The 16,041-nt window shown below is 38.3% G+C and overlaps 1 protein-coding gene across 10 annotated transcripts; it reads left to right on the top strand.

The window, feature by feature from the left end:
- The first annotated feature begins 1,970 nt into the window (after window positions 1-1,970).
- LOC143890522 (auxin response factor 15-like) lies at window positions 1,971-15,188 on the top strand. 10 transcript variants are annotated; one of them, XR_013255195.1, is made up of 14 exons: window positions 1,972-2,563; window positions 2,728-2,784; window positions 4,451-4,630; window positions 4,813-4,897; window positions 5,431-5,521; window positions 5,612-5,776; window positions 8,483-8,602; window positions 8,704-8,779; window positions 9,232-9,394; window positions 9,488-10,449; window positions 10,524-10,714; window positions 10,927-11,119; window positions 13,089-13,191; window positions 15,170-15,188. XR_013255195.1 is itself a non-coding variant. In XM_077395248.1 (13 exons), the coding sequence occupies exons 1-12, from the start codon at window positions 2,231-2,233 to the stop codon at window positions 11,063-11,065; spliced, it is 2,562 nt and encodes an 853-aa protein (XP_077251363.1). In that variant the 5' UTR covers window positions 1,972-2,230; the 3' UTR covers window positions 11,066-11,108; window positions 13,089-13,434. The 10 variants fall into 10 exon arrangements, 6 of the variants coding, with proteins under 6 accessions (XP_077251363.1, XP_077251364.1, XP_077251366.1 ...); XR_013255194.1 differs by lacking the exon at window positions 15,170-15,188 and having other exon boundaries at window positions 13,089-13,434; XM_077395248.1 differs by lacking the exon at window positions 15,170-15,188 and having other exon boundaries at window positions 10,927-11,108; window positions 13,089-13,434.
- Window positions 15,189-16,041: the final 853 nt, after the last annotated feature.

Raw genomic sequence — 16,041 nt, 5'->3', positions numbered from 1 at the left:
CCCTAATTATTTTTTAAGGAAAACAATACCCAGACTTGCATGTTGTAAGCTAGCTAGTACCAAACAACCCACCCTTGTATGATAATGGCATCTTTGTCATTCTACAAAAAATTAACTGAGTTTTTTGTTCATGAAAACATTGTTATTAATGTATGATTGTCACAAGTCTGGCCTATTTCTCTGTGTCTCATCCCCATCCATAGCCAGGATGACTGGAAATTTGATCAAGCACGATAATGAGCAGTTGATTTTTGCATGCCTCAATAATATCTCCATTTCATCTCGATCACCAACCACATTTACTACATGTGCGCTCACCCATGGTCATTTTCGTTGACTTGTATTGATTCTTGATTAATAATCTTAAAACCGAGTTCTATCACTTCATCAGTCACCCAAAGTTATGAATTCAAAGCCTCATGACCTACTCGCAACCTTGGATATGGTTTAAGAGGGCCTCCCTTGCTGAATAGATGAGGAAGCTTCTGTTGATATTGAATAGATGGGGAAGCTTCTGTTGATCTTAAGAGGGCGACTGACTTATGGCCTCGTGAATTAATCTTTACTCTTGTGGCATAACTCTTCGGGGAAACTTACCTTTGCATTACTTATATGACAAATCAAACCACCAGGAGCCTATTATTTGAACCTGAAAGATTGGATATCTAGCATTTCCATTATTAGTAAGCTTTTGTTTCAAAGATGTTGATGCATTTTTTGGTGATGGTAGAGCACCTTTACTAGGAAGGCTAGTACTCATAGATTTAGTGGCAGTTCTATGAATTGGAATGCCAACAACCACCTTCATTGCAATGACGTTAACACCGTCTTAATGAGTAAACTACGAATTGGGCCAAAGATTCTAGAACTACAAATTTGAAATTTGGCTATTTGAATAAACTATGGTTACAAGCAAGGTTTTAAATTTTGACCGAAATCCTAAATTTGGGTCCGAAATTTCAGGTTTCTGTTGAGACCGAAACCGAAATTGGGTGAAATCGAAATGTTACAAAATTTCGACCGAAATTTCTTTTTCCCCGAAATTTTGGGCCAAAATTTAAGGAATATCTCCAAAAAATCTGATTTTAATTCATTATTCAATACTATCCCGAAATTTTATACCCTATAATGTTACAAAAGCTTAAGCTCACCAACAGTTTCCTATATATATATATACAGAGGAAACTGTTGCTCACCAAACTTATGGTGAGCTAGCTTGCCCAATCACATGGGTCCCACATTTTGGGGAGTGATCCAAACCATTCATTTGCAAGGCCTTATCATAGATAGGGGGTGTACCAAAAATCAGCTCCATAGGATCATCCTAACCCCTCCATTTGTGGAGGACAAAAATGGGGCAGATTTGTGTCTGTCCATTTTTGTCCTCCACAAATGGAGGGGTTAGGATGATCCTATGGAGCTGATTTTTGGTACACCCCCTATCTATGTAAGGGACTTTCAAATGAATGCTTTGGATCATCCTAACAAAGTGGGCCCCCATGTGATTGGGCAAGCTAGCTCACCAACAGTTTCCTCTCTCTTTTGGCAAAGCTGAGGGAGGGAGAACTTAGCCTTGCAAATGCAGGCATGAAGGTACTCCTTGGAGTAGATAAGTCCCTTACAATAACAGGTGGGGCCACATTGTTTGGGTGATCCAAAGCATTCATTTGATGCGCGCTCACATAAATAGGGTGTGCCCAAAAAATAAATCAGCTTGAACACTAAATCTTGGACTCTTCATCTAACTTCTTCACCAAAGTTTGGCCCCCGAAAAAGACGTGACGATACCATCTCTGTCTTCCTGCTTTTGCTTTTTTTTTTGCAGCGTGTTGTGCTCTATAGAAAAGTAAAAAGACTCTGCATGACCATCAATAAAGATGCTTTTACCCTACCAACAGATGGAGACCGGTGGGCGCACACCAAAATTCATAAAAAGCTTTACGAAGTCTCAGACAGATTGAAAAAAGTAAAAAGGATACAACTACAAGTGCCCAGTTTTTTCAGAAACAGAACACTAAATCCCGTCATTTTAGAGGAAGCGAGGATGAGAACATCTACACGTCTTTTCTGTTGATTATAAAAATAATGGATTGTCGTTTTATTAATGTCGGGGCCTGACTGGCAAGAAAAGGAAAGAGAAAGTGAGATTTGATTTAAAAGGAGAGCGAGACAAGGGTCCTTTTGGCAAAGCTGAGGGAGGGAGAACTTAGCCTTGCAAATGCAGGCATGAATGCTCTTATCATACGTCCCAACTAGTAGATCATCACTTCACTTGTGTGTTGTGGCTTTGATGGGAATCGATCTCAACGCAATGGACGATGCTCTCGATAACCCTGTTGCTAATTCTCCGCATTCTCTTGCTCCTGCTTCTTTCTCTTCTCGCTCCTCCGTTTGTTTGGACCTATGGCACGCCTGCGCTGGACCACTCATCTCTCTCCCGCCAAAAGGGAGCTTCGTCATGTATTTGCCTCAAGGCCACTTGGAGCAGGCCACGGATTTCCCACCGTTTGTTAACAATCTCCCTCCGCACGTCCTCTGCCGCGTAATCCACGTGAACCTTCGTGTGGGTTTTCGTCTTCGATCTCCTCTTTTTGTCCTTGAGAATTTCCCTATTAAAAAAAAAATTCTGTTATGGGTTTTGAATTTTGGGTTCTCTCATCCTTGGAGTTTGTAATTTGGGTAGAGCTTGGTGTAAAATGTGTGGATTTTGGTCATTTTTGCTTACAGGCGGAGGCTGCCACAGATGAGGTTTACGCACAGGTCTCTCTGGTTCCTCAAACTGAGGTTGGATATTTGCCTGTTTATTTTTCAATTTTCTATCTGTGTTTGTTTTTATCCACTACACTACTCTAAATGCGATTATTCCTTTCTCAAAAGCCATACGGCATCTGCATCTTACAAAAATGACGAAATTGTCAACATGACCCATTCTTTTCTGAAATTATCAACAAGGGACAAAATACGTCTTGTCAGTGAAAGCTGGATGAAAATGCCCTATTTCAGGGATTTGATAAGCCCATTCGGAGGCTTAGTAACCCCATTTTTTAAACTAGATAACCCCAATCCCAGAGGCTTGAAAACCCCCTTCCAAAACTCCAATACCCTCGGCCAATTTTCAGGGACTTGATAAGCCCATTCGGAGGCTTGGTAACTCCATTTTTTATACTAGATAACCCCAATCCCAGAGGCTTAAAAACCCCCTTCCAAAACTCCAATACCCTCGGCCAATTTTCAGGGACTTGATAAGCCCATTCGGAGGCTTGGTAACTCCATTTTTATACTAGATAACTCCAATCCCAGATGCTTGAAAACCCCCTTCCAAAACTCCAGTACCCTCGGCCAAATTTCGGGGACTTGATAAATCCGTTTGGAAATTGATAACCCCATTTTTTATACTAGATAATCCCAATCCCAGAGACTTGAAACCCCGCTTCCAAAACTCCAGTACCCTCCTTCAATTTTCAGGGACTTGATAGGCCCATCGAAATTGGTAGCCCTGCTTTTGAGAGTTGCTAACCCTCTTCTAGAGAGTTGATAAACCCCTTTTGCTACAAAACCCCCTGCCTATAGCAACTCTTCTATTGACATTAAAACTCTGCTCATGGTAGAGATAACAAAAGAAATGGATATTGTATTCATTAAATGTGCTTCATGTATTACATCCCAATTTGTGTCTTACAAAAAAATTTAAGTAGATCAAAATATGTGTAGCCATTCATGTGTTACATCAAAATTTTCTTATACAACCATTTCTCTTCCAAAAAAGTGAGTGAAGCCATCCATGCATTATCTCCAGAACACACCCTAAAATACAAACCGCTTAAACCCTAAACAAGATAAATAAAAAACAGAGGAATGAAAAATAGTTCAAAACCCTAAAAAAAATGAAAAACAAAACCTAGATACAGAGAGATAAATGGTAAGAACTCAACTTTCAAGTTTCCAAAGCTTGCCAGCAACAATGGTGGCTGACTGAGGAAGAAGATGACTTGTAGGGTAAAAATAAAAAAGGTGAAAATGAAAAAGTAAAAGAAGAGGGAAGAAGAAAAAACAAGGTGAAAACGTGTTGTAAATGCCAAAGGGCATTTTCGTCCAGCTTTTACTGACAATACCTCATTTGTCCCTCGTTGATAATTTCATAAAAGCATGGGTCCTGTTGATAATTACGTCATTCTGTGTCCCCCATTGGTAATTGTTTCTGTAGAAAATAAGGAGAGCAAAATAGGAAACATAGATTAGCATAATTGGAAAAACATAAAATTGAAACCTACTGCAATATGAAAATCTAGTTGAATGGAAAGCATCTTAAAAAAGGAAAACCGGTTCTAACAAAGTACGTAAACCTTTTTCCTTTCTTTAATTCCATGTTCTTTACTAATCTGGCGTGCTACTGTTCTTCCTCTCGAAAAATTTGAGGTTGATTTTACGGGGCATTTTTTTTTTGGTGCAGCAGGTTGAGAGGAAGTTGCAGGAAGGAGAGGTTGAAGGAGATGGAGAAGAGGAGATTGAGGGTTCAAGTAAGTCGACGACTCCCCATATGTTCTGCAAGACCCTCACTGCCTCCGATACGAGCACTCATGGAGGTTTATCTGTCCCACGTCGAGCTGCTGAGAACTGTTTCCCTCCCCTGGTAATTAGTTTTCACAACTCAATTGTCATCATTTTTAGATATAATAGAATCAAGCCGAAAGGACTATCGGAACCGATCAACCTTCCAAGATTCTAGTTGGGTTTGCCTAAAATGGTCTTGATTTTAGGACTGCATGTTAGTTGAGAAGGTCTCATTTTGTTTACGCATCTACTTTGTTGTAGGATTATAAACAGCAAAGACCTTCACAAGAACTCATTGCGAAAGATTTACATGGCATCGAATGGAGTTTTCGGCATATCTATAGGGGTAAATGCTCTACTAATTCACAATTAGTATCATAGAGTGTAGAGAGAGGAAGTACCTATTGACTATTGTGTAGCACAGGAATTGTGTAAGTGGACTACTGACCTCTGAAACTTTTGTTTTCTGTGCTAATAACACTCTTCGACTATTGCTTTTTGTTAGTTGTGGCATTATTCAGTACAACTACTCTTATTGCTCAAAGAATGTGTTATTTTTGCAATGATATGAATGACTGAAATTTACTCGTTTTGGGACAATTGGAACATCATAGGATCGCATGAAAGAATGAATCTGATGCTTTCAACTGTATCACTTACGTTTAGGAAATTCCAAAAAATTGATATTTTGTATAAGATATCTTCAAATACTACGACATCTTTAGGAAACAAATGACAATTTTCACGTTGCTTTCCCGATGTCTTACATGAGATGGCATATGGTTTCAGAATGCAATTTTCTAGGACTAATGGGAAGAACTGCAAGGCTTATCTAATTGATTTTACATTAGTAATTTTAGGTTTGGCATCGTTTTACAGGTCAGCCACGGAGACATTTGCTCACTACTGGATGGAGTGCATTTGTCAATAAGAAAAAGCTCATTTCAGGAGATGCCGTGCTCTTCCTTAGGTACATATGACAAATGCAATGCCAATCTATATTAAGAGTTTTTCATTCGCATGATACTCTTCTCTTTTTTTCTCTGTTTTTTCTTTTTAGGGGTGAAGATGGAGAATTGAGGTTGGGAATACGAAGAGCAGCCCAGCTTAAAAGTAGTAATCCTTATTCAGCCCTTGGTAAGCAGAGGTTAAATGTTAGTACCCTTGCTGCTGTGGCTAATGCTGTAGCCACAAAGAGTGCATTTCACATTAACTACAACCCTAGGTATGGGCAGTCATTTGTTTAGTAGTCTTTTAGGAAATTTATCTAATATTTGAATGGAGGTTGTGCTAGTGAAAAAATTGTATTTGACGCTGGCAAGATTGTTTAAGAAATTGGATTTCCAATTACTTATTTCCACAGCATATTGGAAATCTGATTTTTTTCACTGTCAGTCGCTGATTTGGAAATCAAAGGATTTGATCCGGATCCAATTCACAACACAAAAAGGCTGCAAATGTGAGAAATCCAAATCAAAATCTTCTCGGAATCCAAACGGGCCCTTGGTGCTCTGTTTTTTACCCTGTTGGGGGGTTGGGTTCTTCTTGATTTCACCTCTAACTGTAAGCACATGTTTCTCGCTGAAAATGCCTTCACTGGCCCATCTAAGTTTCCTGTCACTGTTTGTTTTGCTAGTATTTGTGCAAATATATGCAGACTACATGTGTAATAGTGATGATGACGTGGCAACATTTATCTCCACATCTCTCCTACATCCACATGATGACGTGGCAACATTTATCTCCTCATCTCTCCTACATGGCTACATCCACATAGATGGATAACATTCAGTGGTTTAGTGCTAACTTCTAATTCTCAGTTGCATCCTAGATTGGCCTCATAGCCACTTGGTAGGTATTCTAATTTTTTTTGGGTTGAGGAGGGGGGGGGCGGCTGGGATTGTCAACTGCTATTGTGATGATGGGTTGTATTGATTAGGGACAGAGGTGGACCAAAGAGGCTTGACAGCAAGAATATGATTAGATTGTCACACTCATGCTGCTCGGTTGGCAAATAATATAAGAAAAAACAGGAAAAATCTTTGCTTTTGAAATTGCATGAATATAACCATTCAAAAAAAAAAAAAGAAATTGCATAAATAGAAACAGGAAATGGTTGAGAAATCACATGGGAACTGTACTCTATGAAATTATTATGTTAATAAGAAATGCAGGGTGCTGTCTCTCTGAAATTATCATGTTAATTAGAAATGCAGGGTGCTGTCTCTCTGAAATTATCATGTTAATTAGAAATGCAAGGTGCTGTTGTAAATTGTACATTATCAAAAATGTAAAACATGTGCTATCGGATACTGTGCATAGGTTCGGGACACCCTTGAATTGCTGTGGCTTCCATTGTGCGCAACAATGAAATTTTACATTGCACACTTTTTCTACGTGCGAGTGGCTAGAGGTGCTCAATCAGATTCAAGTTCGAAGCATTAAAACTAACAATACACAGCTGCAACAAAAAATAATTAAATCTATCAGTGATATTAATGATGTAACTTTGTGTTTAAAGAGGAAGAATATTTTCTTATCATGTATGCTTTATTTCAACATTTAACAAGTACGTCAGAAATAAAATAAACTGTTCTCAACCAATACATCATCTCCTTCCCTGAGGAGATCTGTGTATCCTTTTTTTTTATTATTGTGTTCTTGTTTGTTTTTGTTTTTGTTTTGGTTGTGTTGTGTTTTATTGTCTCGCTGTTTCTCTTTTGTTTAACGATATCTTCATCATCATTTTTTTGAATGACAAATAGTAATTATATTAAAAAAAGGAGGTCCACGACCGAGATGTTTGAGGCTACATAGAGAGCAAATACAGAAAAATAGCGAAAACTATCACGGAGGTAAAAAAATAATAAATCTCCATAGCAGCCCTACTAACACCCGATCGAGCAAGCCTATCCGCATCGCTATTTGCCATTCTTTTTACATGATATCTTCATCATCAGTAAAAAAAAGTAAATAAACAAAGTACGATTGTATGACAGTATGGGCAAGAAAGTCTTTTATAGAAATAAAAATACTAAGCCACAATAATAGTTATGGTCGCGTTCTAGTAATGATACTGAGTTGATGACAATTAGATGGAAACACGGGCGTAAAGTTTTGAATGAAAGAAAAAATGGAAGGTAGCAAATTGTCTTATTTTTTATTTCTTTACTTCTGTTATATAAAAGCAAACTGCCATTTCCAATGTTTTTTATTCTCTCTCTCTCTCTCTCTCTCTCTCTCTCTCTCTCTCTCTCTCTCTCTCTCTCTCTCTCTCTCTCTCTCTCTCTCTCTCTCTTGCGTGCATCTCATGCACTTTATTAGTAGGGTATGGAAAAGATTTATAACACAACAAACTATTGTACATGGAAAGTGTCGTTTTGCTATCCTAATGTGAAGCACACCCCTGCTAATGACATTTCCCTGGCCAAGACATTATTTTCCTAGTTGATCACTGAGCCTTTTTAGTTATCATTGCTGCCGTTTGCCTGCAAAGATGTCAAGTAAAAGGTGTCCTGTCACCTTAATCTCAAGGAGATAAGTCTTCAGGCTGGTCTTTGGTGAGGGATTGGTGAGAGTTGCATGACACATGAGGAATCGTATTCCGAACTACGGGATATATAGAGCAAGATTGTTTTTTCTTGAGTTGTTCCATCTATATAATAACTGATGAATCGAGAACTTTCAATTGGAACTGACTCTGTCAAGTGGTATTTTTCTGATCAATGTATCTTACAAAAACTGAAACTTAGGTAAGTGCTTTATAAACATGTGTACAAACTCTGCCCTCTTCCTTTCTATTTGGCTGCATTTTATTTTCTCCTTTAATGAACACTTTGTATAATGCTCTTGATATGTGCTTTGAAATCTCATAGTTTGGGATGCCCATTAAAGTGCTGCAGCCTCTAAGCATTTTGTTAATACCCTGTAGGGCCAGCCCATCAGAGTTCATTATACCCTATCGAAAGTTCTGTAAAAGCTTTGATCATTCATTTTCTATTGGAGTGAGGTTTAAAATGCGTTTTGATACTGAAGATGCAGCAGAGCGAAGGTTTGGTTTACTTTAACTAGGTCATGCACTTCTAAATCTTTATGTATCACTTAGATTAAATTCCAAGAAATGAATAGTTTACCCTCTTTTTTTGTTTGCAGGTACACCGGGGTAATAACTGGAATTGGTGACATGGATCCTCTCAGATGGCCTGGTTCAAAATGGAGATGCTTATCGGTATGCCTCCATGTTACATAATTTTCTTTGGTTGGTTTCATAAAAAATAAGTTCCTACATTGGTTGCACAATTTGTTCTATTTCACCAGTTAAATGCCAAGGCACAATGAAATGCTTTTTATTCTTTCTTTTGGATGCTTGCATGGCATTACATTTGACTTTGCTATGGGCAGTCACAAAATATGTGGTTCTATATGGTGTGTCTACTTTTCCATCCTTGGTTTCTTCTCACAGGGAGCATAGTTATACACTTATACTAGGACTTCATTCATTACAAGTGGATCACCCTTACACTCGATTTCCCTACTCACTAGTTCATCTGTTTTGCTACTGTTTTTTTTTTTTTTGCTAGCATTATTTGCAAAACACTTATGATTTGACCCTGAATTTTGTATCTGACCATGCTTCTCTATTAATGATGTGACAATCTTTAGTTTTTACCACTCTTACAGGTAAGGTGGGACAACAGTGTAGAGACCAATAGACAGAACAGAGTTTCTCCATGGGAGATTGATCTGTCTGGTTCAGTCACAGGTTCCAGCAATTCATTAGCTCCTCCATCAAAGAGAACCAGGATTAGTCTGCCATCGATCACAGTAGATTTTCCTGTTCCTAGTAGGTTCTTGCCCACAATCTACAAGCATACTTTGTCAATCTCTTGTTTTTCTCTGCAATATAACAAAATCCTTGTTCCCAACTTGCTTACAGATGGGAGTGGGGTTTCAGACTTTGGGGAACCTGCAGGGTTCCAGAAGGTCTCGCAAGGTCAAGAAATTTTGTGTTTTAGGACTCCATATGATGATATTGATGTCTCAAATTGTCAACAGTTGGAAATTAGGAGATGCAATCCTGTTGCTAACAGTTCCCGGATAATTGGGATGGGAAGTAGTAGCAGGATCCCTCTGCAAAAATCAGATAGCCAGGGAGAATCCGCTAGATTCCATAAGGTCTTGCACGGTCAAGAAATATTTCCATGGAAACCATCATATGGAGTTCATGCAGATAGCAGGGTTCAAGAAAATGGTGGGTTAGGAATATTTGAAGGGGTCTACATGTCTAGCAATGGAAGCAGATGGCCCCCACTGATGCAGGGATACGATACTCAAGTGCAACCATCTACACCACTGCCCAAAGTTTCTTCACCATCTTCTGTGCTAATGTTTCAACAAGCAAATGGTCAGGTTCCATGCTCTAACTCTGCATGTGATGTGAATGATTTGAATAGAGGAGATGAGAGTAGCTATATTGGTCAGTTTGACAGTTCCGAAGTAACAATTGGGAAGCATGCCTTCTCTCCTTGTCAGCCCCATTATGTGAGGGAAGATCTGGCAAGCGTTTTCCCATTGTATCATATGTCTAACGAGCATAACCAATCCAGGACTGTGCAAACTCCTGTACATGTTCCTAAAGCAGATTCTAACGATAGGCAAGGAATATTTCCCACTGGTAAATCTGGCTGCCGGCTTTTTGGTTGTTCCTTAACCAAAGAAACTACTGTATCAAGTGAAGCGGGTGCCACTCTGATCACCTCTCCATCTTCAACTGAGGACTTGGATTTGGAAGCCTCTTTTCTGCGCTCTGCTAATAGTATCGGTTGGGGGACTGCAGAAAAACAGTTGCATTTGAAGTCCCAAACTTCAATTAAAACTACAGTTCGGAGTAGCACTAAAGTAAGCTTCCTTTATGCACTTATGTGCTTTTACTTTCAATTGCTCTTTACTTTGTTATGAGATTAAAACTGCAGGTTCACAAGCAAGGGAGTGTTGTAGGCAGGGCAATTGATCTATCGAAGCTTGGTGGGTACAATGATTTGATCTGTGAGCTGGAACGGTTATTCAATATGGAAGGGCTTTTGAATGATCCGGAGAAAGGATGGCAAGTTGTTTACACAGATGGCGAGGATGATATGATGCTTGTTGGAGATGATCCTTGGCAGTAAGCAGATGTTATCAGATCTGTTCTTCCTACTTTTTTTGCCCTGTTCGTATGAGATTGTGCCAACCGATTGTGAGCCCCAAACCTATTATTGGACTCAAAATTACGTTTAATTTTGAGACCAATAATAAGTTTGGGGCTCACAATCGGTTGGCACAATCTCAAACAAACAGGGCCTTTATTTTAACTATGCACAACCTGATTAAATTCAGCATTCACGACTGCAGGGAATTTTGCAACATTGCCTCCAAAATTCTAATATATACTCGTGATGAAGTGGTAATGATGCCACCTGGAGTGGTACGTGATGATGCCCATAGTTGCTCAGAAGAAGCACCCCACTGCAATTGACATATCAAAGTTGTCTTTGGCATGCCATGATTACTACCCGACGGTAACCTGAATGTATCTCTCCATTTGTTTTCACTGTTGAAGAAATATTTTCTTTCTGTTTCCCGTGAATCATTCAGCATTGACAAACGATTATTGAAAATTGTCTACCTGCCAGTTTCATATCTGAGCCTGCTGAACACTGTACTGAAGTTAATCTCATGGATCCTTAAAGCAAAACTTCATTTGACTTGATTAACATGCCGTTCTTTACATCAATTGGCAGAATATTGAACGTATTGTTTCTGTCACTTTCCCCTGCCTACTTTTACTCAGTTGGCATTTCCTTCTGTTTCCTTAGTACCCACAACTTATGGTTGATGAAGTAGATTTACAAGCTTTATGATTGGTCTCCTATCAAATTGCTTGGTGAAAGGAAGAATAAGAATTAGCTAAAATAATATGGAACTCAATGTAGTTCTTTACTGATTTTGCCTTCATGTGTAAAATATCTTATTTAATTATGAGTTTTGAAATTAAAAACCAAGGCAATGAGCTTATGATAGAATAAAATAAATGATAAAAGGAACTGTGATGGTAAGAATAATTTTTGATGCAGTTAAGAATAACAAAAAAGACAGCTCACCGAAATCAACAAATTCCTGAAATAGATGGTGGTGAACAAAAAGGATAGTGGAAAAAGGACAACCTTTATCTGAAGCTGCACAACCAAATTACCGAACTAAATAAGTAGATGGAAGTGGAGACAGGTGAAGAATGACACCCCACCCCCAACACATCCTATTCCCCATGCTCCCCTTGAAACTGCATCTTTGGAATAGAAGGGAAATGATAAATTTTAGGGATAACATTATAAATTCAAGGTCCCTAAAAATAAAACTTGAACTGCGGTGATCCAAATTACGTTTTTTTCACGCATAATCAACTAATGGAACAACATGGAATTCTGGAAAACAAAATTTCCTAACTTTTCCGAAAATTCCTGCAATCTAAAACAGGGCCGACAACCTGTTTGGATTGCAAGAAAAATAAATATTTCTGGCAGAAAATATTTTCTTTGGAAATTTTCTTCTTTTCGCAATTTAGAGGGAAATAATATGAAAGTACCCTCTAAGTAAAAATTGAATAGGGGCTGTTCAAATCATCTATTTTCGTGGGTGAAAAAAGAGTTGGAAATTTTAGAAATATTTTTCTTTCCAAACTTTTCCTGAAAATTCCTGCCATCCAAAGGGAAAATCTAATAAAAAATCTGTAGGTAAACATAAAGATTTCTTGGGAAAGGATATATGATTATCTACATACTTTGTGTAATTGAATTGACTGCTATCCATAAAGTTAATATTGGCCACAACCGCGTTCTATGTTTGAAAACTAAAACAAAATGCTGGATGTGGAAATATCTCTTTTAAGCAGAGAACTAAAAGAAAATACATATTTAGATGAGTAGATGAGTAAAAGTAAAATACCAGTCGACCCGAGATAACACCCTGGAAATTTAAAACTAAGAAGACAAAGTCGGTAGATTTGTTAGAATATGTGAGATCTCACAATCAGATTATGTTGAATTCACATTGTTGGAGCACCATGGTGCTAGATTAGGCAAGTGGGTTGAATGGGGTAACCTGGCTAGATTAAGTAGCTAGCTTAAATTAGCAATTAGGTTAATCTTAGTAGGTAGGATTTCTAGAATTATCTCTTGCCTTGGTTATGTTTATTTCTTTCTATGTTTATCTTATATGTGTTCTATATAAGCACACGTTGAGATCCATTGTAATTCATCAAAAAATAATAGAAATTCTTCTCATAATTTTCCATGGTATCAAAGCATAACGATCCTAGCTTGGCTTAATCGTGAAATTTGTTTTCCGGCGGACGGCTATATCGGCCGTCTGCCCGGCCCCGTTCAATCTCTTGTTTTTTTTGTTTTTCCTTAATTGACTCATCTATTGCCTTGTTTCATCTACTAAGTTTTTTTTGTTTTTTTTTCATGCCCTCGGCACTCGCCGACCGCACACCCCCCTAGGCGTTTGCACTTCCCATCGGTGGGCTCAACTCTTCCCTTGCCTTTTATTGTCTTCATGGAGGCTGTTATCACTATAAAATTTTCTTGTCATGGATTGGCATAGGTATGATGACCTTATACTATTTGGTAAATGTGAAACATTCACTAACTTTTGTTGTCAAGATGAGAGGGATGGACAGAGGTGGTGAAATGCATCCCCATTTTCATTCCAAAACCCCTAATTTTATAATGGTAGTGGAACATATACCCGTAGGATTGATCTTTATTAATCTCGGCTCTTCTTCTTCTTGTTATTTCTATCCGACTTTTCCCAAAGCCCATTAATGTTATGACTCGTAATGATGTATGAGTAGTCACATGCTAAAAATGTCTTTGTGCACTGGAGATGTGGGAGAAGGAACAATCCGTACCCCTCATTCTTATATTTAGCATTCATTTAATCCTCTCACCTCAACTTATGTGTTAAGACCCAAAAATTGATAACCACACCCCATTTTTGCTATATGTACCCTTTTATTAATGCCTTGTCCATTTTTTTTGTCGATATTTGTTTCATCGTTTTAGCTGCTAATTGCCGCTCATCTCTTTGCCTTTTTTTTCTCTTCTTTGTTACCCATTTAGGCATTGGTCCATAGTGACCCATTTCTTGCCCATTCCGGCATTGGTCCATAGTGACTCAATTTTTGCCCATTCCGGCATTGGTCCATAGTGACCCAATTCTTGCCCATTCCGGCATTGGTCCATAGTGACCCATTACTACTCACCCATTAAGGCTTGATTCTTGTCTAGCCCATTGAGGCTATGATTTATTCTCATCCATCTCTTCATGGCAAATCACGGCAAATCAACAAGCGGCATCTTCTTCGGCAGTATACGTTTGGCAACAACATTAGGGCATTTTCATCATCAAACTTCGGCAGTGCACTTTAATCAAAAGATTTTATTTTCTTATGGGGAGAAAATTTTATTTTCTTATTGGGGAATTTCATTGTAATCAAACGTATGTTGATTTTTGAATCCACATACGTTTGAGGGGGCATGTTAGAATATGTGAGATCTCACAGTCAGATTATGTTGAATTCACATTGTTGGAGCACCATGGTGCTAGATTAGGCAAGTGGGTTGAATGGGGTAACCTAGCTAGATTAGATAGCTAGCTTAACTTAGCAATTAGGCTAATCTTAGTAGGTAGGATTTCTAGAATTATCTCTTGCCTTGGTTATGTTTATTTCTTTCTATGTTTATCTTGTATGTGTTCTATATAAGCACATGTTGAGATCCATTGTAATTCATCCAAAAATAATAGAAATTCTTCTCATAATTTTCCATGATTTTAGATTGATTGGGTTGGATTTTAGATTGATTTGAATAGGTGGTAGATTAAGCAAGAATGCTAGATTAAGTAACAAGATTAGATTAGGATTATCTCCCCAAATCATGTCATATCTTTTTCTATGTTTATCTTCTTGAGTGTTCTCTATATAAACACTCATTGGGCTTAATTGTAATGCATCCAAGAATAATAGAAAATTTCTATTCTCTAAATTTAACATGGTATTAGAGCCAACGACCTGGGCTTGACCTCTCCACAAGTGCTTCTGTTCTCCGGCGGACGGCCGGTCGGCCGTCCGTCCGGACCAACATTGATCCCCTTAGCCTAGATCTTGCTCCTCCTTTTTTTTTTCCTCGTCTTGCCTTCATCCAACGTATCCCTCTTTCCTTATTCTCTGCCATTTTATTTTTGCTTCCTCCACTCACGTAGAAACATCAAGAAGATCCAAAGTTGAAGAAGGTTTATCTTTTGATGCTGCCCAACTCATCTTATGCAAAAAAAAGAGTTGTATCCCTAATGTAATATTTGCACACCCCTTCCTCTTGTTCAAAGTGAAATCACCCCCAATATTTGATATCCGCCTCATCATTTTCCTTCCATTGCAACAATTGTCAATGTCATTTTTGTTTTACAATTCAATTGCTATTTGCTATCAAAAGCCGCTAGTTATCGCTTCTCTTTATCTTCTCTTCATTTTCATTCTCTTTATCTTTCAACTTCTATTTCAATCCTTGATTTTCTATTTCAGTTGAGGTGCCTTTTTTCGAGGTGCGTGCCTGAAATAGTCGCTCTACTCAGTTGAGGGGCCTCGATTCCTTGAGGTTCGTGCCTGAGAGAGCCAATTTCCATGAGTATCGGTACTTGCCGACCCATGATGTCTTGCCCATCAAGGCTCATTCTCGCCCATCAAGGCATCCTTTTGCCTATCGAGGCTTTGGTCCATTGTGACTCATTTCCAAAAGGTTCGGTATTCAAAACTGGCCTAAAGACTCACCCATTCCGGCTTGAGTCCAATTCAGTTCTTTGAGGCTCTGCGTGCCTCATCTTTCATGCGACACATTCTTCAACAACAGGCGGCAATTCATCTTTAGCAATATCAACAACAGGCGGACATCAATCGTAACAGTGTGCATAAAAAAAAATTCATTTCTTTTTGGGGATATCTATTGTAATCAAACGTATATCGATTTCCAATCCATATACGTTTGAGGGGGCATATTAGAGAATAAGATCAAATCGTAGATTGATTGGGGTGGATTTTAGATTGATTGTGTTGGATTTTAGATTGATTTGAATAGGTGGTAGACTAAGGAAGAATGCTAGATTAAGTAACAAGATTAGATTAGGATTATCTCCCCAAATCATGTCATATCTCTTTCTATGTTTATCTTCTTGAGTGTTCTCTATATAAACACTCATTGGGCTTAATTGTAATGCATCCAAGAATAATATAAATTTTCTATTCTCTAAATTTAACAAGATTGAAGAGGTCTTCCTATGGATTGTTTGATCGTTGACTCACCATGTAAACAATCTAGATCGTGACCCACGCTGATGTAGGGAGTGTCAAAGTAAGCTCTTCAAGACCTATTCAGAGTATGATCAAGAAGAAAAGCAACA

The sequence above is a fragment of the Tasmannia lanceolata genome, unplaced genomic scaffold (genome assembly GCF_043159265.1).
Source record: "Tasmannia lanceolata isolate RefF3 unplaced genomic scaffold, GAP_Taslan_0.1 ptg000013l, whole genome shotgun sequence".
Taxonomy (NCBI): Eukaryota; Viridiplantae; Streptophyta; class Magnoliopsida; order Canellales; family Winteraceae; genus Tasmannia; species Tasmannia lanceolata.
The sequence above is the reverse complement of the archived record's forward strand: the minus strand, read 5'-3'. Positions and strand labels throughout refer to the sequence as shown.